Here is a 20,778-nt window from a genome sequence, read left to right on the forward strand (position 1 = left end):
CCCTCCCTTAGGGTTTTTACCCAGGCTGCTGTATTCCGACCCTCCCGGCACCCTTTTGTGTTACTGGGATGCTCTTTCTCAGGGCGGCTGGTCCCGGACTCATGGGAGCTGTCGCATCCCTTGTTACCCTGGATGGTGTTGACTGGGTCGTTGGGAGTCTCTTCCCTCTGCACAGCCTGGCTGCCTGCGGCTGTTCTGCTGGTTGTTTCAGACTACACCTCTCCGGCTAGAGGCTGTCCTCCAACGTCTGGTCATTCCTGACTGCTCCTGCTGCCCACCTGCCGCTAGGATGCTACCTGAGCCAAGGCACAATGGGACCCCTGCTTACTGGGGGACTGGCCATTTCTCGGAGACTGCACCCTCCCCCCATGGCCACCTTCGCAGAGCTGTGGCCAAGGACTGCAGGAGCTGTCACCCTGACCCATGTCCTGTCTCCAGGTGTGTGACCCCGACTGAGTTCTTCAACTTCCCAGGAAACCAGAAATGGCTGCAGGGACAGAAATTTGCTCACACACGTCCTGGGGCCGAAGGTGGCATAATCCCAATGTGAGACACCCTCCTCAACTCTTCCTCCTGCCCTTCCCCTCCTGAGTCCCCTGGCTGGAAACACCATTCAGCCTGCTGAACTCTGAAAGGAGACGGAACTCTGACCCCAGATCAAGCCTGTCCCAGTGGCAGAGGCCTGGACTCTCCTTTTCTGTGTAATACCTAGCAGGGTGGCAAGCAGGGCACTAGAAGTTCGGGTCTTCCCCTCATGCTCTTCTTCTTAATGTCCCCCAGATCCAGCTCCATCCTACCAGGAAAACCAGCCTCAGGCCCCTGAAGTGCCCTTTCCCGAGCTTCCCAAGGACACAGCTGCTGTCATAACAATCATCAGCAGAAAGGAAGAGGGCCTGGAAAATAATACACTTACAACAGAACGCGTGCAAGACTCTGCTGATATTTACTTATTTATTTATTTAAAGACAGTCTTGCTCTGTCCCCCAGGCTGGAGTGCAATGGCACAATCTCGCTCACTGCAACCTCCACCTCCTGGGTTCAAGCGATTCTCCTGCCTCAGCCTCCTGAGTAGCTGGAATCATAGGCACCCACCACCGCACCAGGCTAATTTTTGTGTTTTTAGGGGAGACAGGGTTTCGCCGTTGGTCAGGCTGGTCTTGAATCCTGACCTCAGATGACACGCTTGCCTCAGCCTCCCAGTGTTGGGATTACAGGTGTGAGCCACCGCGCCCGGCCGATAATTTGTACTACTGTTTACCAGTACGTGTCTTTGTGTTATCCGTATTTATTTTAGGGGGGAAAAATCCCCTACATTTCAACTGGACTTCGTGTCTGGCTTTAAATGTTTTCCGCCACTGTCCACCCAGCAAACAGTCTAGCTTCATATCCGTATCCTTGTTCCCAAGTTCCTTCCAGAAGAGATTCTCAGACAGGGTCCGTTTGTTGTCGTTTTTGAGGCGGAGTCTTGCTCTGTTGCCTAGGCTGGAGTGCAATGGCACGATCTCAGCTCACTGCAACCTCTGCCTCCCGGGTTCAAGCGATTCTCTTGCTTCAGCCTCCCGAGTCGCTGGGATTACAGGCGCCCGCCACCGCCTGGCAATTTTATTTATTTATTTTTGGTATTTTTAGTAGAGACGGGGTTTCACCATGTTGGTCAGGCTGGTCTCGAACCCGTGACTTCGTGATCCGCCGCCTGGGCCTCCCACAGTGCTGGGATCACAGGCGGGAGCCGCCGCGCCCGGCCGAACGCCGCCCTTTTAAAATCACCGAGGAGAAGCGAACCTTGGGGCCGGCCTGTAACCCAGCTACTCCGGAGGCTGAGGCCGGAGAATCGCGAAACCCGGGCGGCGGAGGCGGCAGCGAGCCCAGGTGGCGCCATTGCAGCCCGGCCCGGGCGGCAGAGCGAGGCTCCCCCTCGGCAAATAAACAGCATCAGCCCGGAGCTCCCACCCGGCCCAAACCCCAGGGAGCCCCCTCCGGGAGGAGAGGGCGAGGCCCAGCAAGCCGCGTTCGGAGCGGTCCCGCGCGCCGTTCGGATCGGGACAGCCCCGGGGCAGCGTCCGGGGACCACGATGCCTGCCGCGGCCACGGCTGCGAGACGCCCGCAGCCCCGACCCAGCCGTGATGGGACAGGCGGGACCGGAGGGGGAACGCGCGCGCCCGGAACCCGCCACCGCGGCGCCGCGCCGGGCGGGGGCGCGCTTGGGCAACGGACGCGCCGCGCCGGGGAAGCCGTTGGGCGCCGGAAGCGGTTCCGGTCCGACCCCGGCGCGCGTGCGGCGGCGGAGAGGAAGCGCTCGGGCGAGGCAGGTCCCGCACCCCAGCCGCGCGGCCGTCCCGTAGGTGAGGGCGGCAGAGCCCACGGGGCCGCGGCGGGCCGGCGGGGCGCGGAGCTCTCGGGGGCGCGGCACCCGCGCCCGTCCCCGGCCGCCGCTGGGCTGGAACTGTGGCGCGGCCGCTTCCCGGCGCTCCGCCTGGGGCCGGGCGTCGGGCTTCCGGGGCCCCCGAGCCTCTGGCGTCCCGTGGGGAGCGGGGGACGGGGGAGAAGCTGTGCGGACGCCGGGCCCGGTGAGACCGTCGAGCCGGCGGGGTCCGTGTTCAGGCGTCCTCAGAGCGAGTCGTGTCGGGCCGGGTCCAGAATAGATTCGCTTCCGCTTCTCCTTGGGCCTGCGGAATTCGCCCTCGCGGTCCTCCCCGCCTGCGTGGTCGCTGCGTGCACCCGGTCGCGCGGGGGGGCTCGGGTTCAGGGCAGACCCAGCTCCTAAGCAGACGGCGGCCACGTGCGCGGGGAGTGTTGAGAAGGCGCAGCCGGCCGCCAGTTCCCTCCAGAAGGGAAGGCTTCAAAAGGGCGAGGCCCGCTGCAGCGGGGAGTTGCTGTTGCCGTCCTGAGTCCAAATTCCACGGCGCAGGCCGGGTGCAGTGGCTCGTGTCGGGAGGCCCAGCATTTTGGGCGGGAGAGGCAGGAGGATCACTTCTGGTCAGGAGTTCAAGGCCAGCCTGGGCAGCATAGGGAGAACCTTGTCTCTCCAAAAAAATGCAAAAATTAGCTGGATGTGGTGGCGTACTCCTGCAGTTCCAGCTATTCAGGAGGCCAAGGCGGGAGGAGCGCTTGAGCCCAGGAATCCGAGGCTGCCATGGTCCTTGACAGCACCATTGCACTCTAGCCTGGGCGGCAGAGCAAGACACTGTCTCAATAAATAAATAAAATTGAAAAATAAGAGGTGTCATTTGAACTAGGTTTGGAAAAATGATTAGGAATTTGCCGAAAAGGGAACGATTTTAGGGTTGGGAACACAGATTGTGTTTGGGGCGTCATGTTGCTTTCTCAGCCTGGGAGAGGTTTACATGCTGGGCCCAGGAGCACAGGTGTCTGGCGGTGGACCATGGGCACCCCGGAGCTTTATAGCAAAGGAGTGACCTGATCGTATCGTGACGCGTGGCCCCGGCTAGTGCTCCTTCCGCAGGTGTTGGGGACGTAAGATGTGGCTTCCCTTGCTCTGGCCCCTTTGGCTGTGAACCTTCTCAAGGCAGACAGAAACAGCGAATGAAACTGTGTGCTTGTGCTTGGGATAGCTGTAAGCGCCACCTTTCCAGATGGCATTTTTAAAATAGTATTTTTCTTCCTAAAATGTATATGGGTTTCAAGTATGTTTTTCCCTGTTGGTTTTCTTGATTTGAGTGCACTGCTCATGAATGCAATGTGAATGTCTGTTACTTAAAAGTGTAATTTTGAAAACAGCCCCCCAAACCACAGGTGTCATGCTGAAATGCACCCCGCCCCACCGGCCCAGCACAGCCCTTTTCTGCCCTATAGCCCCGTCAGGGCAGTAGACAGGAGGAAGTGCTGGCGTCCACTTCAAACACAAGGTCTGGAAGGGATGGGTGGGTCAGGTGTGGGGGTGAACAGGTCAGGTGTCATTTTACTCATTTTGAAACAGCCCCTTCATTTGAATGCCAGTGTCGTTCTGATCAAGGGATTTTTGTTGTGAGGCTCTGCGGGGAGCACGCAGCCCAGCATGGCGGCTGTTTGTTTTCTGCCTGGCCTGTGCTGGAGCGTTTGTTTATTCTCACGTGACCCTGTGAGGCAGGTCTAGTGATTGTCCCATCTTATTGGTGGAAAGCAAAGGGCTAGACCAGTGAGAAAATTGGGACAAAGGGAGCGGCCATTCAAGCTGAAGTCTGTGGCAACTCTAAGCTCTGCTGTGAGCCTGTACCCTACTCTGAGCTCTGGACTGGGAGGTGTTCAGGAAGACCATGCATGGCCATCTGCCCTGAGCAGAGTCTGCCTGCTTATTCAAGGCAGGGCTCTGATCCGATAACCTTGAGGATTCGACCTCTGTGCTGAAAAGAATTGTGGTTGAGTGCTCCATGGCCTCAAGCCTGAGGACCTTCAAAGCTGGCTTGATGGGGTTGTTTGCATCTCTCACACGCTTGGTGGAGAATAAATCAGCACCTCTTTGGAGGGGACTTTGTCAGTGTTTCTCAAAATTAAAGATGGCCCAGTAATGTCACTTCCCAGCATCTGTGCCCTAGACACCCTGAGTGAGCACAGCTGTGGGTGCCAGCACTCCCGTGCCCCCAGCAGATGCTGGCTCAGCGGCCCCTTCTCACCCTCCATAGGAAGCCTTCCCCCCACCCACTCCGTCCCTCCTGCCCATGGCCTCTCCTCACAGCACATGGGCTCTGTGGGAGCTGAGGCCATCTCACACAGGGCCAGTCGCCTCTGTCACCTCCCAGGAGTGGGTGGCAGGAGTGCCCACCATGTGCAGGGCTCTGGACTCTGCCCAGGAGAGCAGCAGTTTCTGCTCAGCCTGCACTTCTGAGTTGGCCCAGCCAGGCTGCACATGCCAGCATCACCGGCTCCACCGAGCTCTGGATTTTGTAGGGAATCCGGTCTTACTCTTCCACGGCTTCGCGCTGCAGGATGACCCAGGAATTTGTAGAAATGCCGAAAGCGGGGCTGAGCCCTGGTAGTGTGTGCTGTGTGTGCTCAGTGTGTGTACAGCATGAGCCTGAAGTCGCTTTGTGAGAACTCGGTTCTTTGTGGTCTGCAGAAACCTCTTCTGAGCAGCAGCTTTGGTTAGAGGAAAGCCGTCCTCTACCCTTGCTGTCCTGCTGTCATGTTGAGGGACAGCTGCAGACAATGACAGGCACCGTCTGTTTCCACCGTGTCGCTGGAGCACCCCAGAAAGTCCCATGCCCTGCAGCATGCGCTCCAGACACGCCCTGTGGCTGCCAGCAGCAGGACTCCAGCCCAGAAACCCTCAGCCCCCACTCAGTTTCCATGTGGGGGTCCTTCGTGTCCCTGTGCCCCACACCTGTAACGCAGTGCAGAATTGGTTGGAAGTGAGGAGGAGGTGCGGTGGGGCCGCTCGCGTTTACTGCTTTCTGAAGCTGGCACAGCCCACATGCCAATCTTGTGTCTCGTCTCTGGTCAAGCTCCATTGTTTTCTTGCCGATCTCTGGGTTTCTCTATGGTAGCAGAGTCCAGAGGGGTAGGCGGACCAGCCATGGCCCTGACTCTAAGCAGCTGTGGAGGGCAGAGCGTGGTGTCCATGTCAGGAGGTGATGTGGGCTGCAGGGTTGACCGTCGGGTAGAATTCAGAGAATCCTTGCACAGGACATCCAGGCAGTCCCCGGAGCTGTGCTGAGTTCAGGGCCCTGTGGGGCTGCTTTTCCTCCTGCCTTGGTCAGAGGTAGGGGAATCCCTTTGCTGGCCGGGACAGGGGGCTTCACTAAGAGCCAGGCTAGTGGAGAAACCAGACACCCCAATCAAACACGCAAAAACCAAGGCCAGTAGTTGAGTGTCTGAAGCACGAAACATACTTTGGTTCTGACCGTTTTTGTTGTGGAGTTTGTTTTGTTAAACTGCAAAGTGTTGTGTATGGTTTCAGACTAAGAGCAGAAAACAACTTCAGTGCAAACCACAAGCAGCAACATGGTAACTTCCCCAGCAGGTTAATGAAGGAGATGTGCTGGAGAGCCTGCCGGGCATGGGACACAGATCCATGGTGACTTTCCCCAGCAGATTAATGGAGATGTGTTGGAGAGCGCCTGCCGGGCATGGGGCACAGATCCCGCAGGGGGGCATGGCTGCTCGGGGAGTGCCTGTCGCAGAGAAGACAGGGTCGTGGGGCACTGCCGTCTGGAGACGAGGCTTGCTGCTTTCTCTTACAGTGTTGTCTTGAGTTTGGAAAGGAACATCTTTCCCCTCCCCATGGAGTGTTGAGTGTTATGCCTGCGGGAAGTGTGAGACACGGGGCCTGGGACCTCAGCTCAGATGCTCGCTGGCAAGTGTTCTCGCCGGCCTTCCAGGTTTCAGCGCCGGGCGCAGTGGCCGCCCCAGGAGGATGAGCAGTGTCGGTGCCTCCACCTCTTTGTGCCTCTGCGCCTGCCTAAGCAGCTGTGCCCGCTGCTCCTGTGAACTGGGAGCTCCCCTTGGCTTTTCTGTCTGGCTCAGGAGGGAGTGACCTTGAACTTGGCCTCCTTTGTTTTCCTGTGTGTGAGCAAGTGGTAGCCTTGTTTACTGAACACAGTGTTGAATGCAAAATTCTGAGATGAAACCTAACCTAATATGCATGTATTAAATGGAAACATCATTGTCAAAATCATGCTGTTCAGAGTCCCTGGGAACCAAGTGGGCGACGACTGTGCTTCAGCCCCAGTCCCAGGACGCTGTCAGACCGAGGGCTCCTGAGCACCCAGTGGGTGCCTCCCCCAGGCCCAGGACGCTGTCAGACCGAGGGCTCCTGAGTGCTGAGTGGGTGCCTCCCCCAGGCCCAGGGCGCTGTCATACCGAGGGCTTCTGAGTGCCCAGTGGGTGCCTCCCCCAGGCCCAGGACACTGTCAGACCGAGGGCCCCTCAGCATGCAGTAGTAGCAGAGACGGGGTGCTTCCCCAGGAAGGGAGGCAGACCAGCCTCTTCTTACTTCAGAGGCTTAGGCAGGGACAGCGGGGGTCCTGAAGGAGATGTGAATTTAGGGGCTGAAACCAGGGGTGAGCGGCTGTTTGCCTCAGCAGGTGGTGTCAGCGCTGGGAAGGACACTGTCAGTTCTGTCTGTAAAGAGCCTGAGAAAGCTGACTGTCTCATGCCCTCGTGAGTAGAGCGAAGCTTCAATCATAAAGGCCAAGGAGGCAGGAGGCTCATGGACGGTGCCGCCCCGTGGCCTCGCTCTGGGTTGTGGGGACTCTGCCCTTGACCTGTGTTCGTGTCCTGAGACCGTGTTCCAGGCGGTGTCCTCTGGTGGCAGGATGCCAGCCCCCATGTGTTACGAGCAGTGAGCCGATAGGCAGAGGCGCTGTGGTCTGTTCTTGGTCTCTTTTTTCTGAACAAGGAATTGCAGCAGAAAGCGGGCCCGCCACGGCCCCTCCCAGGGCATTCTTGCTCCTTGAGGATTTATTTGTTATTTAGTACTAGTTAAGTTTTTGTGGGGAGAGGGGAGAATTATAGTTGAACCTAAAATACATTCTCTAGCCCTGTGAACTGCCTGATTTAAAGCTCGATTTGGCTAGGTGCAGTGGCTCACCCCTGTAATCCCAGCACTTTGGGAGGCTGAGGTGGATAGATCACCAGAGGTCAGGAGTTGGAGACGAGTCTGGTCAATGTGGCGGACCCCACCGTCTCTACCAACAGTACAAAAATTAGCCGGGCATGGTAGTGCTCACCTGTAATCCCAGCTATTTGGGAGGCTGAGGCAGGAGAATCACTTGAACCCAGGAGGCAGAAGTTGCAGTGAGCCGAGATGACACTATTACACTCTAAGCTATGTGACAGAGCAAGGCTCCATCTCAGATAGATAGACAGATAGACAGAGCAGGTAAGACTCCATCTCAGATAGGAAAGTGGGGGGAGAGAGAGAGAGAGAGCGCGCGTGCGCATGGCTCACACCTGCTCACTGCAGCTCACTGCAATCCAGGACTTTGGGTCAGCCTGGGCAACACAGCTGACCTTGTCTCTACCAAAAAAAAAAAAAAAATGCTGAGTGTGGTGTCACGTGCCTGTGGTTCCAGCTACTCAGGAGGCTGAGGCTGGAGGATTGCTTGAGCCCAGGAAGTCAAGGCTGCAGTGAGCCATGATTTTGCCATTACACTCCAGTCTGGGTGACACACCAAGACCCCATATCCTAAAAATAAAAGAAACCAGCCTTGGCCACCTCACCACAGTTCCACTTCGCACCTGTGTGGGAGGTGCGTGAGAGAAGCCCCGGGGTCTTGGTGTCCCGGCCACACCTGTTGTGGGGAGGGCCCAGGCAAGCTGTTCACACTTCCTCCTCTCACTTGGGGTTTTCCAGGCTCAGGATTCTAAAAACTGTCATTCAGATGTAACTTCAGGTATAGAACTTTCTATGCTTCTCCTTGGTTTTACCTAGTTTATTTCATTGTTTAGAATCTTGTGTGATGTGGGAATCCTTAAACTAATGAAGCTAGATAGAAGGCTGAGATGCTGGGCATGTGCATTCCAGCGGCGTGGGCGTGGGCGTGGACGGGGTATGAAGGCTGGACATTGTCCGGTGCGCTGCCTTGTGACGGACGGCAGGTGCAGCAGGCGTACCTGGCTGGGGCCTGGGGAGGTGTTTAAATCCTGCCTTGGCTGGGTCTAGATGGCCAGTTGGGCACTCACATGCTGTGCCTTGCCTTTCTCCAGGTCGCCCTTGGGACGCCTGTCAGGATGATGCCACGCCCTGTGAAGCTGACCTTCCGGCGCCTGGCCTGTGCCTTGGCCTCCTGCCGTCTGGCTCCTGCAGGACACAGAGGAAGTGGCCTTCTGCACACAGCCCCCGTGGCCCCCTCAGAGGGGACCACCCCGGTGTTCACCCGTGCCCTCGGCTTTGGGGACAGAACTGCCCTGGTTGACCAGCATGGCCACCACACGTACGCAGAGCTTTATTCCCGCAGCCTTGGCCTGTCCCGGGAGATCTGCAGGCTCCGCGGGTGTGTTGTGGGGGGCCTCCGCCAGGAGAGGGTCTCCTTCCTGTGTGCGAACGACGCCTCCTACGTCGTGGCACAGTGGGCCTCGTGGATGAGCGGCGGCGTGGCAGTCCCCCTCTACAGGAAGCACCCTGCGGCCCAGCTGGAGTATGTTATCTGCGACTCCCAGAGCTCGGTGGTCCTTGCCGGCCAGGAATATCTGGAGCTCCTGAGCCCGGTGGTCCGGAAACTAGGGGTCCCGCTGCTGCCTCTCACACCAGCAGTCTACAGTGGAGCGGCGGAGGAAGTGGCAGAGGGGCCAGTCCCGGAGCAGGGGTGGAGAGACCAGGGTGCCATGATCATCTACACCAGCGGGACCACAGGCAGGCCCAAGGGCGTGCTGAGCACACACTACAACCTCAGGGCTGTGGTGAGTGCCACCCCGCGCCTCCGTGGCACCCGTCACAGTGCAGTGCTCTGTGTGGACTCCGGGCTGGAAGCTCCTTCGCTTTTCTGTGGAGTCATTCATGGTTGTCACCATCCTGCAGACCTGTGTGAGGTGCCCAGACACGGCCCGCAGGGCGTGGCTGCCGGCCTCACTGGCTGTGCAGGATGCCTCTGGGAGTGACCAAGCACAAAGGGGCGGGCAGGGACGACACCTTCCGGTGTAGAGGGATTGAGGGGCTGCTACTGACCCCACCAGGACCATGTGCCATGAGGTCAGAGGAACCCCTCACTGCCTGTGATGCTGAGGGACTTTTCAGAGGCAGCCACGTGCTCAGATGCGTGGTGAGGACCCCACGTACACCCATGTCTCACTCATTTCTGTGTCCTGTGGTGGCCTCAGTCACATCTTCACGGAACTCTAGAGCCAGGTCACTTACCTGTCACTTGTATCCTGCTTTCTTCCAAAAGTACCCATGTGTGTCATAAAGTCTCTCATGCAATTGAAGCAATAAAGTAAAAATGAGAGCTCAGAACCACGACAGGGAGGGTAGGAAGTGGACCCTATGGAGTGGCTTGGCACAGGCACCATGAGCATGGAGGTGACGACAGTTCACGAATCAGCAGAGCTCTGCGTGGGCAGTGCTGTGGCTGAGCCAGTGGTTGGGCCGGGAGTCTAGATTCTAGTCTGAATGGCGCTGGGTCCCTGAGTCCCAGGCCTGCGCAGGGGCGGAGCTGGGGATGGCACTGCTGGGTCATGGCTCCATCTGCCTGGTGTTTGCAGAGCCACTGCACCACCTTCTAAATTCCCTAAAGCCTCTGGCTGGGTATGGCACTGTCCTCTGTCCCCAGAGTCAGCAAGTGACCCAGCAGATCTGTTGTGGCTTCTTCGTCATCTTGAGAGGGGAGCAGCAAAGAGCCAGGCTTCTTCCCCGTTCCTCAGCTGGGGACCCAGAGCTCCCATCCCTGAGCCCGGGTCTGTGTGCTCCTGCGGGCCACAGCCTCTCCCTTCCTCAGCTGGGGACCCAGAGCTCCCGTACCTTAGTCTGGGTCTGTGTGTGCTGTTGTGGGCCACAGCCTCCCCCTTCCTCAGCTGGGGACCCAGAGCTCCCGTCCCTGAGCCCGGGTGCTGCTGCGGGCCACAGTCTCGCTCCTGCTCTCAGCTGCTCTCTCATCCCCTGCAGGTGACTGGGCTGATCCACAAGTGGGCATGGACCAAAGACGACGTGATCCTCCACGTGCTCCCGCTGCACCACGTCCACGGTGTGGTCAATGCGCTGCTCTGCCCGCTCTGGGTGGGCACCACCTGCGTGATGATGCCCGAGTTCAGCGCTCAGCAGGTGAGTTGGGTCACGGCTCCTGGCAGTGCCCTCAGAGCAGGTTCCTTTCCTGGTGTGCAGTAGTCCGTATCCACAGGGCACGTGCTACAAGACCGCAGATGCCAGGGCCTTGGGAAGCATGGAACCCTGTGCTTCCAAGGCTTTTTGCTATGCATGCGTACCTGTGATAAAACTTCGTTTCTAAGACACAGTAAGAGATGAACAGTTAATAACAGAAGTTATAACCATGTACTGTAGTCAGAGTTAGGTGGCAGCGTTCTTTCTCTTCGAAATACCTTCCGGTACTGTGCTCCCCTGTTTTCAGACTGCAGTGGGCCTCACGTCGCTGAGGCCATGAACAGAGACTAGGTGACCCGGGTGACTGCAGGTGCTGCTGGCCGGGGGTTCCTGGGCCGCCGCAAATGCTCACACACCTGGTTTAACACAGTGCGAGTTTGTTCTTAAGTGCTGGGAAGCCAGGAGTCTGAGCTGAGTCTTGCACAGCTGATGCTGCGTGTGGTGGGGCTGCTCTGTCAGGAGGCTCCAGGGCAGAGTCTGTTCCTGCCTCTTCCAGCTTCTGGAGCTGAGAGGCTTCCTGTCCCCCTGGCTCTAGCTGCTTCACGGCCAGCTCTGCTTTTGGAGGCACATGGCCTTCTCTCTGTGGTGAGTGCTCGCTCGTCTTCCCTTTGCACGGCTGTGTGGATATTCCAAGATAATCTCCCGTCATGAGGTCCTTCGCTTCATCTCCCTGTGGTTGCCACCACTTTGTGAGGTGACACCTTGGAGATCCAGGGCGCATGGTGTGGCCTCTTGAGCTGTGCTGTGGCCACTGTGGCAGCTTTTGGTTACTCCAGAGTACTGGCCCAGCCGGAGGGCTGCTGCAGAGCCTCCCTGCCTCCCTCTGCATCGCCACCTCTGTAGTCTTCCTCGACACAGGCAGAGCGGGGAGGATGCACACTGGGCACGCAGAGCACCGGGTAGGACGCTTATCCCCGAGCTGCAGAGCACAGCCTTGCCTGTGCCGGGCGCTGTGTCCGGGGCAAGTCAGGGATGCTGCTTTGGAGAGAAATGACCCGGGCTTGAGGCAGGACTCTGCAGCATCAAGCCTCTCCTGTCAGTTGGGGATGGCGGAGGCTTTTAGGAGCTGCTGTGGCCTGCATGCATTTCAGAGATGGGGGTGGCTTTTAGGAGCTGCTGTGGCCTGTGTGCATTTCAGAGACAGCAGTGGCTTTTAGGAGCTGCTGGGACCTGCCTGCATTTCAAAGATGGCAGTGGCTTTTAGGGGCTGCTGTGACCTGCATGCATTTCAGAGATGGAGGTGGCTTTTAGGGGCTGCTGTGACCTGCATGCATTTCAGAGATACTGGTGGCTTTTAGGGGCTGCTGTGGTCCTGTGTGCATTTCAGAGACGGCGGTGGCTTTTAGGAGCTGCTGTGACCTGCATGCATTTCAGAGATGGGGGTGGCTTTTAGGAGCTGCTGTGGCCTGTGTGCATTTCAGAGACAGCGGAGGCTTTTAGGAGCTGCTGGGACCTGCCTGCATTTCAAAGATGGCAGTGGCTTTTAGGAGCTGCTGGGACCTGCCTGCATTTCAAAGATGGCAGTGGCTTTTAGGGGCTGCTGTGACCTGCATGCATTTCAGAGATACTGGTGGCTTTTAGGTGCTGCTGTGGCCTGCATGCATTTCAGAGATGGGGGTGGCTTTTAGGAGCTGCTGTGGCCTGTGTGCATTTCAGAGACAGCGGTGGCTTTTAGGAGCTGCTGGGACCTGCCTGCATTTCAAAGATGGCAGTGGCTTTTAGGGGCTGCTGTGACCTGCATGCATTTCAGAGATGGAGGTGGCTTTTAGGGGCTGCTGTGACCTGCATACATTTCAGAGATACTGGTGGCTTTTAGGGGCTGCTGTGGTCCTGCGTGCATTTCAGAGACGGCGGTGGCTTTTAGGAGCTGCTGTGACCTGCATGCATTTCAGGGAAGGCAGTGGCTTTAGGAGCTGTTGTGACCTGCCTGCATTTCAGAGATGGCAGTGGCTTTTGGGGGCTGCTGTGACCTGCATGCATTTCAGAGATAGGGGTGGCTTTTAGGGGCTGCTGTGGTTCTGCATTCATTTCAGAGATGGCGGTGGCTTTTAGGAGCTGCCGTGACCTGCATGCATTTCAGGGAAGGCGGTGGCTTTTAGGGGCTGCTGTGGCCTGCCTGCATTTCAGGGAAGGTGGTGGCTTTTAGGAGCTACTGTGACCTGCCTGAATTTCAGAGATGGCGGTGGCTTTTAGGGGCTGCTGTGACCTTCATGCATTTCAGGGATGGCGGTGGCTTTTAGGGGCTGCTGTGGCCTGTGTGCATTTCAGAGATGGTGGTGGCTTTTAGGGGCTGCTGTGACCTGCATGCATTTCAGAGACGGCAATGGCTTTTAGGGGCTGCTGTGGCCTGTGTGCATTTCAGGGATGGCGGTGGCTTTTAGGGGCCGTTGTGGTCCTTCGTGCATTTCAGGGAAGGCAGTGGCTTTTAGGGGCTGGTATGGCCTGTGTGCCTTTCAGCTGACAGCATGTGAGAGCCACTCGCCAGGCTGCAGAGGGCACAGGGGGCTGACCTTGAGCCCGCAGGAAGGACAGGACAGGGCATGTCACAGGTACAGTGAAGCGGAGACCTCAGGTAAGGCTGTGGATGCTTACTGACCTCCACCCTTAAAACATGCCTTTTATTCACAGGAAAATGCCTTTTATTCACAGGAAAAAAATGTCTAAAAAGTGAATGTGGGAAAACCCCTTAGGTTTGGATCGCGTCATGATCTTTCTCATCAGAGTGCTATTCTCTTCAGCGGAGGAGCCCACCCCTGAGTCCAGGTGCCCAGGGCTGGGCTCCAGTTCCATGCCTGGCTGTCCTGCAGGGCAGACGTCCTAGCTAGAGGAGGCACAGCCCTAAGCCCAGAGCACAGCAGCCAGCAGTGGCCGGCCGCACACTCCCGCTCTCACCAAGGACGCTTCCTGTCTGAAGTTTTTCTGGCCCCTTCGAAGGCTGTGTGGAGCTGTGGGGCCTTTGACTAGGAGCTCAGGACTCGAACCCTACTCAGGTGTGACTTCCTCTACAAAGGGGCTGTTCAAGTGGATGCTTCCTGCTCTGCTGTTCTCACGTGCGGCCCCGCCCACCTCGCCTCTGCTGCTACAGCTGAGAGGCTGGTCCTCTCCACCGCCAGGCGCCCGGCCTCACACAGTGGCTGGAGGTGGAGAGCAGGCAGCTCATCTGGCCTTCAGCCTTTCATTGGAAAACACGGGCCCTGGCTGCATGAGCCTGAGGGGTGTGTAGGAGGGCCTGTCCTGGCTCCCCTGCGGGAATATGGCTGAGTGGCCCGACCTTCCTTGTGGCTGTCTCCTATGGCGAGTGCCCGGCATGGACACAGCTGTCTTGGGTGAGCGTCTGCTGAGTCGAAGTGATTTTGTTGCAGTGAGTTCCCCGGGCGTGCACTGTGGGTGGCTCAGCACCTGCTGTGCAGGGACCTTCAATGCCTTTACTGTGTCTCTGGGGGCCCCGGCGTCTGTGCCTGTGACTGGACCCCTCAGCTTGCCCCACCTTGGCCCCTGCTCCTTGGCAACCTGGCCTAGAGCCTCTGTCGGGGCCTCCCGGACACTGACAGTGGCTGGTCTGCCATGCTCACTTGGACAGAGGCAGTGACGGCCTTTGTCGTAGACGTGCCAGGATGTGTGCAGCCAGCAGGGGCAGAGGCAGAGGTCTCCCAGGAGCCCAGGACAGGTTGGTTCTGTCCTCCGGAATAGAGTGTGTCACCCTCAGGGCGAGAGGCAGGTGGGTGCAAGTGCTGGTGCAGGCCGGCTGTCGCAGATCCAGATTTCCTCCGCTGCCTGCTTCTCCAGCGCTGTGTGAATGGCAGCACCTGGCCTTCCCAGTGCCCACAAGCACACGGCTGGGGAGCTACTGCTCTGACATCTCTGTTCAGAGGCCTCTGCCATGGGGGTCCCTGTCCTCAAGTCTGTGCTCAGAGAGCCCATCTGCCCTGGGCTCTCTGCTGGGGAGTATTTGCCCTGGGGTCTCTGCCCTGGGCTCTCTGCTGGGGGTCTCTGCCTGGGAGTGTCTGCCCTTGGCCCTCTGCCCTGGAGTGTCTGCCCTTGGCCCTCTGCCCTGGGTTCTCTGCTGGGGGTCCGCTGTCATCTTCCTGACACTGCAGACTGGCTGGTTAGTGGATACAGGGAAAAGTCTCAGACCTTCACTGTTATTGACACTTACTTGGGATTTTCTCTGAACTCTGCCCTGAAAACTTAATATTTAAACAAATTTGATGCTGTGGCTACAAAAGATTGCAACTCTTTCACAAACTTCGAGTTTCAGGGTTTTTCAGCTTTAGAAATTTATATTTGTAAAATCCAGCTGTCAGCATGATTGAATGTTGGAGTTTTGTCTAAGACTATCTTTAAGAATGTGTATGATACAAGCGTGGGGCGAGCAGAAACCTGCAATGGGTTTGTGGGTTTCAGGATCTCAGGCGCAGTATCTTCAGGTCATCTTGCTGCATGGGTGGGGGGTGTCAGCATCTGCAGGTGACGGATGGGGCTGGGGGACAGGAGGATGGTGGGTGTCAGTGTCTGCAGGTGACGGATGGGGCTGGGGGACAGGAGGATGGTGGGTGTCAGTGTCTGCAGGTGACGGATGGGGCTGGGGGACAGGAGGATGGTGGGTGTCAGTGTCTGCAGGTGACGGATGGGGCTGGGGGACAGGAGGATGGTGGGTGTCAGCGTATGCAGGTGATGGATGGGGCTGGGGGACAGGAGGAGGATGCTGAAAGATGAATGTGCAGCCACAGCCTCTGGAGCTCAGAGTCACCGCTGATGAGGCAGCAGAGGCTCCCATCAGTCACTTGTCTCTGACAGCGCTGCCCTGGCTGAGTCCTCAGGGTGGCAGCGTGCACTTGGGAGAGCAGGGCAGTGAATCAGGGCAGGCTGGCTGGGAGTGCCCTGTGTGGGAACTGCCGTCTGGTGGGGTATGTGCTGTGGCAGCTCAGGTTAGAGCAACAGGTGTGTTCCTGCCACTTCGGAAGCACTTGGTGGTAGTGAAGTGTTCTGGCGCCCTTTGGGGGCTCCCAGCCTTACAGTGCTGCTGGGAACTGTGGCAGCGCATTGGGATGTGCTGGAGGAAGGAGGTCATGCTTGGCTCTCAGTGCCCTTCTCTAGGGCTGCAGCTGCCTGCCGAAGATTTGGATGAATTCCAGAAAAGGCATTCCTTCCGGGCCTGTCACCTCTGTGGGCTCCCCGCCCTCAGCCTTGTCCGGCTTCTTGGGTGCTCCCCGTCCTTCAGCCTTGTCTCGCTTCGCGGGTGCTCCCCACCCTCAGCCTTGTCCCGCTTCGCGGGTGCTCCGCGCCCTCAGCCTTGTCCAGCTTCGCGGGTGCTCCCCGTCCCTCAGCCTTGTCCCGCTTCACGGGTGCTCCCCACCCTCAGCCTTGTCCCGCTTCGCAGGTGCTCCGCGCCCTCAGCCTTGTCCGGCTTCGTGGGTGCTCCTCGTCCCTCAGCCTTGTCCGGCTTCGCGGGTGCTCCCCACCCTCAGCCTTGTCCCGCTTCGCGGGTGCTCCCCGCCCCTCAGCCTTGTCCCGCTTCGCGGGTGCTCCCCGCCCCTCAGCCTTGTCCCGCTTCGCGGGTGCTCCCCGCCCCTCAGCCTTGTCCGGCTTCGCGGGTGCTCCCCGTCCCTCAGCCTTGCCCGGCTTCGCGGGTGCTCCCCGCCCCTCAGCCTTGTCCCGCTTCGCGGGTGCTCCCCGCCCCTCAGCCTTGTCCCGCTTCGTGGGTGCTCCCCGCCCCTCAGCCTTGTCCTGATTCGTAGGTGCTCCCCGCCTTGTCCCCCTGTGCACGTGCTCTCCGCCCCTCAGCACCGTCCCACTACACGTGTTCTCTGTGCTTCAGTGTTGCTTGTGCTTCCGGTTCACTGCACTGTTTTATAGTTTCTCCGAGTGCTGCATCATATGGGTCTGTTCTTTTAGCATTGCTGTGTTGTATTTTGTAATATGCATGTGCCACAGTGTGCTTTTCCCTTCTCCTGTTGAAAGACTTTAGACTGTTTTGTTTGTGGCTATTAGAAAGAACAGTTGCTGTGAACATTCTCATGTAGGTATCATCATAGATACTGCTTGGATCCATGCGTCCTGGTGCCAGCTTACAGGCTAGGCATGGATTTCATTTTTGTTGAAACTGCCAAAGTTCTCAAACATGGTTGCGTATTTCATATGCCCATCAGCCCCATTCTGCTGGTACCAGTTTACTGTATGAGTCCGTGTGACGCTGCTGATAGAGAAGGCTGGGAAGAAAAAGAGCTCTAATTGGCTTCACAGTTCCACATGGCTGGGGAGGCCTCAGAATCATGGCGGGAGGTGAAGGGCACTTCTTCCATGGCGGAGGCAAGAGAAAATGAGGAAGAAGCAAAGGTGGAAAGCCCTGATTCAGTTTCAGGAGAATAGCAGGGGAAAGACTGACCCCCATCATGCAGTTACCTCCTCCCCGTGTTCCTCCCACAACATGTGGTCATTCTGGGAGATACAGTTCAAGTTGAGATTTGGGTGGGGACACAGACACACCATATCAGGAGTCCTTACCCTTTTTTAAATTCCCCATGTGTGTCCTCTCTGCTGGCTTCGTCTGCTCCTGCAGACGTTCCCCGAGGAGGCACAGTGCTTCCCCTCGCGATTTTCCTGCAGCCTGGACAACTTCTTTTCGGCAGTTCTCGTTCTGCAGCATCGCTGACGACAAATCCCTCAATATTGTTTCACTCAAAACGTTTTTATTGCACCTTCCCTTTTCAAAAACAGCTCTATCAAGATACAGTTCATGTACTGTAAAATTGACTGTCGTAAATTATAAACTGCGTGGCCGTTACCTCAAACCGGTGTCCATTTTTCGTCAGTCCTTCCCACCGTTCCCAGCCCCTTGCAACCACGAACCTGCTTTCTGCCTTCGACATTCCTTGTCGTAGATGGCAGTGCATGCACCCAGGCCGTGTCACCTGCAGCCTCCTTTCCAGCGTCCTTCGTTTGTAGGGTGCTCTCCTGTGTGTTGGTCGCTTATTCCAGAATAGCACTTTATCCTGTGGACATACCACATTTTCTCTATCCCTTCACCATCTTGTGGGCATTTGCACTGTTTCCAGTCTGGGGCTGTATGAATCATGCTGCCATGAGCATTTGCATATAAATCTCTGTAGAAGTGTTTGCATTGATCTTACATGGACACATAGGGGTAGAGTTGATGGGTTGTATGGTGAGTTTCTGTCTAATGTTTTTAGAGACTGGCAAACTGGCCAGGCGCAGTGGCTCACACCTGTAATCCCAGCACTTTGGGCAGCCGGGCAGGCGGATCATCTGAGATCAGGAGTTGGAGACCAGCCCGGCCAACATGGTGAAACTTCATCTCTACTGAAAATACAAAATTAGCTGGCTGTGGTGGCACACCCCTGTAATCCCAGCTACTCAGGAGGCTGAGGTAGGAGAATCAATTGAACCCAGGGGGCGGAGGTTGCAGTGAGCCCACCAACATCGTGCCCTTGCTCTCCAGCCTGGGCAACAGAGCAAGACTCTGTCTCAAAAGGGAGAGAAATAAAACTGGGAAACTGTTTTCCAAGATGGTTGTATTGCTGTACATTCTCAACAGTGGCATATGAGAACTTCCGTGTCTTTACGCCGCATCAGCACTTCTCATTGCCTTCAACTCTTGTTCCTAATGACTACTGATGTGGAGCTCTTTTTTTTTTTTTTTTTTTTTTTTTTTGAGACAGAGTCTTGCTCTGTCATCCAGGCTGGAGTGCAGTGGCTTAGTCTCAGCTCACTGCAGTCTCCCACCTTTCGGGTTTCAGTGATTCTCCTGTCTCAGCCATCTCAGCAGCTGGGATTACAGGCATGCACCACCACGCCCAGCTAATTTTTTGTATTTTTTTACAGAGTTTGGTCATGTTGGCCAGGCTGGTCTCGAACTCCTGACCTCAAGTAATCTGCCTGTCTCAGCCTCCCAAAGTGCTGTAATTGCAGGCATGAACCTCCGTGCCCGGCCAGATGTGAGCATTTTCATGTTTATTTTTACTTTTTTCTTTTTAAATGTTTTTTGTAGAGATACGGCCTCCCTATGTTGCCCAGGCTGGTCTGGAACTCCTGAGCTGAAGGCATCCTCCCACCCTGGCCTCCCATAGTGCCAGGGTTGCAGGCGTGAGCACTGCGCTCAGCGCTGTTCTTTTTTGCATCCATTTGCAGTCTTTGGTGAACTGTCTAGTGAAATCTTCTCACCATTTTTTTTTTTTTTTTTTTTTTGAGACGGAGTTTCGCTCTTGTTACCCAGGCTGGAGTGCAATGGCACAATCTCGGCTCACCGCAACCTCCGCCTCCTGGGTTCAGGCAATTCTCCTGCCTCAGCCTCCTGAGTAGCTGGGATTACAGGCACGCACCACGATCCCGAGCTAATTTTTTGTATTTTTAGTAGAGACGGGGTTTCACCATGTTGACCAGGATGGTCTCGATCAGTCGACCTTGTGATCCACCTGCCTCGGCCTCCCAAAGTGCTGGGATTACAGGCTTGAGCCACCGCGCCCGGCTTCTCACCATTTTTTGATTGGTCTATATGTCTTCTCAATGAGTTGTAAGAGTTCTCTGTGTATTCTAGATACAAGCCTTTTTTCAGATGTATGGTTTGCAAATATTTCCTCCAACTCTGGCTTGTCTTTTTATTTTCTTAGTATGTCTTTTGAAGCACACATTAATTTTAACGAAATTCATTTTGTCAAAAAAAAATTTTTAAATAAATTCATTTTATCAATTTTTAAACTTTATAGATCATGTTTTCTGTATCTCATCTAAGAAGTCTTTGCCAAACCAAAGGTCGTGTCATGGAGATACTTGCTTTTGTTTTTTCTTAGTCGTTTTCTAGTTCTGGCTCGCATCTGGAGGTTTCTGACCCACTGTGGGTTAATTCTGCATGTGGTGTGAGGTGGAGACTAAGATTCATACCTCTGCATGGAGCTCTTCAGTGTATCAGTGCCGTTTGTGAGAAAGATTATCCTTTTATCTGCCCCTATTGGTGACTTGACGTCTTTGCCAAGAATCACTTGCCCACATATGCATTGGTTTATATCTGGACTCTCAATTCTGTTCTGTGGATCTGTTGTCTAATCTCACACAGCATCATACTGTGTTAATTACTTTTGCTTTACAGTCACTTTTGGAGTTGGGAACTATGTGTCTTCACCTTTAATCTGCCCTTTGAAATTTATTTTGGATCTTCTGGGTCCTTTGCCTTTTTATGTAAAACGTAGGATAAGTGTATCAATTTCTGTAAAATACAGCTTGCTGGAATTTTGGGAAAGATTGCTTTGAAGCTGGAGCTCAGTGTGGGAAGAACTGTCTTCACGACGTGGAGGTGTCGCATCCACCAGCCTGGCCTCTCTCCCTCCGCTCCTCTGTTCTGTCTCCCTCCCCTGGACTGCACCTGTCACGGGTGCTGCATGCCTCCCTCGTTCTGGTCGCCTCCTATGCCCTGCTTGTCTGTGTCTTTGCTTTTCTGTCTGCACTTCAGCCTAGATCCCATCCGCTGACTTGTGCGTGACTTCTTTACTCTTTTCTGCTGTGTCTTGTTATTAGGTCTGTTGAATGAATCTTCATTTCGGAGCTTCTGTTTTCAGTTTTATGATTTTTTGCGGTTCTGCTTTTCTTTGCAGTTCTCCATTTCCCCATGTTCATCTTTTCTTCTGAATTCCTTAATCTGGTTATTGCAGGTACATGAAGGCCTTGTGTGGCAATTCTGGCTTCTGGATTTCCTGAGGCTCTGCTCTGTTCCTCTTCCCTTCAATTTGGGGTCACATCTTTGTTGCCGTACATGCTTTGTAACAGTGAAGGGTTCCAGTCTTTGTCTTTGTCTTTGAAAGAATGATGTCATTTCTTCCCTGGAGATTCCTGCCTTTCTGTGCCAGGCAGCACGGGGAGGCTTTTATAACTGCAGTCCAGTGAGGAGGGGGATGGGCCGGGGATGAACAGTGAGGACGGGGATGGGCCGGGGATGGACAGTGAGGAGGGGGATGGGCCGGGGATGGACAGTGAGGAGGGGGGTGGGCCGGGGATGGACGGTGAGGAGGGGGATGGGCTG

At 56.1% G+C, this 20,778-nt stretch overlaps 1 protein-coding gene across 13 annotated transcripts in view; it reads left to right on the forward strand.

Annotated features, from left to right (window-relative positions):
- Nucleotides 1-2,209: 2,209 nt before the first annotated feature.
- Nucleotides 2,210-20,778, forward strand: part of LOC120367596 (malonate--CoA ligase ACSF3, mitochondrial) — a 67,717-nt gene continuing 49,148 nt past the window's right edge. For 4 of the 13 annotated variants that reach the window (XM_074401476.1, XM_074401486.1, XM_074401479.1 and 1 more), the window contains exons 1-3: nucleotides 2,210-2,343; nucleotides 8,645-9,337; nucleotides 10,536-10,691. In XM_074401476.1, the coding sequence (XP_074257577.1) occupies nucleotides 8,669-9,337; nucleotides 10,536-10,691 (825 nt within the window). In that variant the 5' untranslated portion in view covers nucleotides 2,210-2,343; nucleotides 8,645-8,668. Of the gene's footprint in view, nucleotides 2,344-2,486; nucleotides 2,569-8,644; nucleotides 9,338-10,535; nucleotides 10,692-20,778 lie in introns of those variants that run through there. The other 9 variants (XM_039478932.2, XM_074401428.1, XM_074401436.1 and 6 more) reach the window with 5 other exon arrangements.

Source organism: Saimiri boliviensis, chromosome 1, assembly GCF_048565385.1.
Source record: "Saimiri boliviensis isolate mSaiBol1 chromosome 1, mSaiBol1.pri, whole genome shotgun sequence".
In the NCBI taxonomy this organism is placed as follows: Eukaryota; Metazoa; Chordata; class Mammalia; order Primates; family Cebidae; genus Saimiri; species Saimiri boliviensis.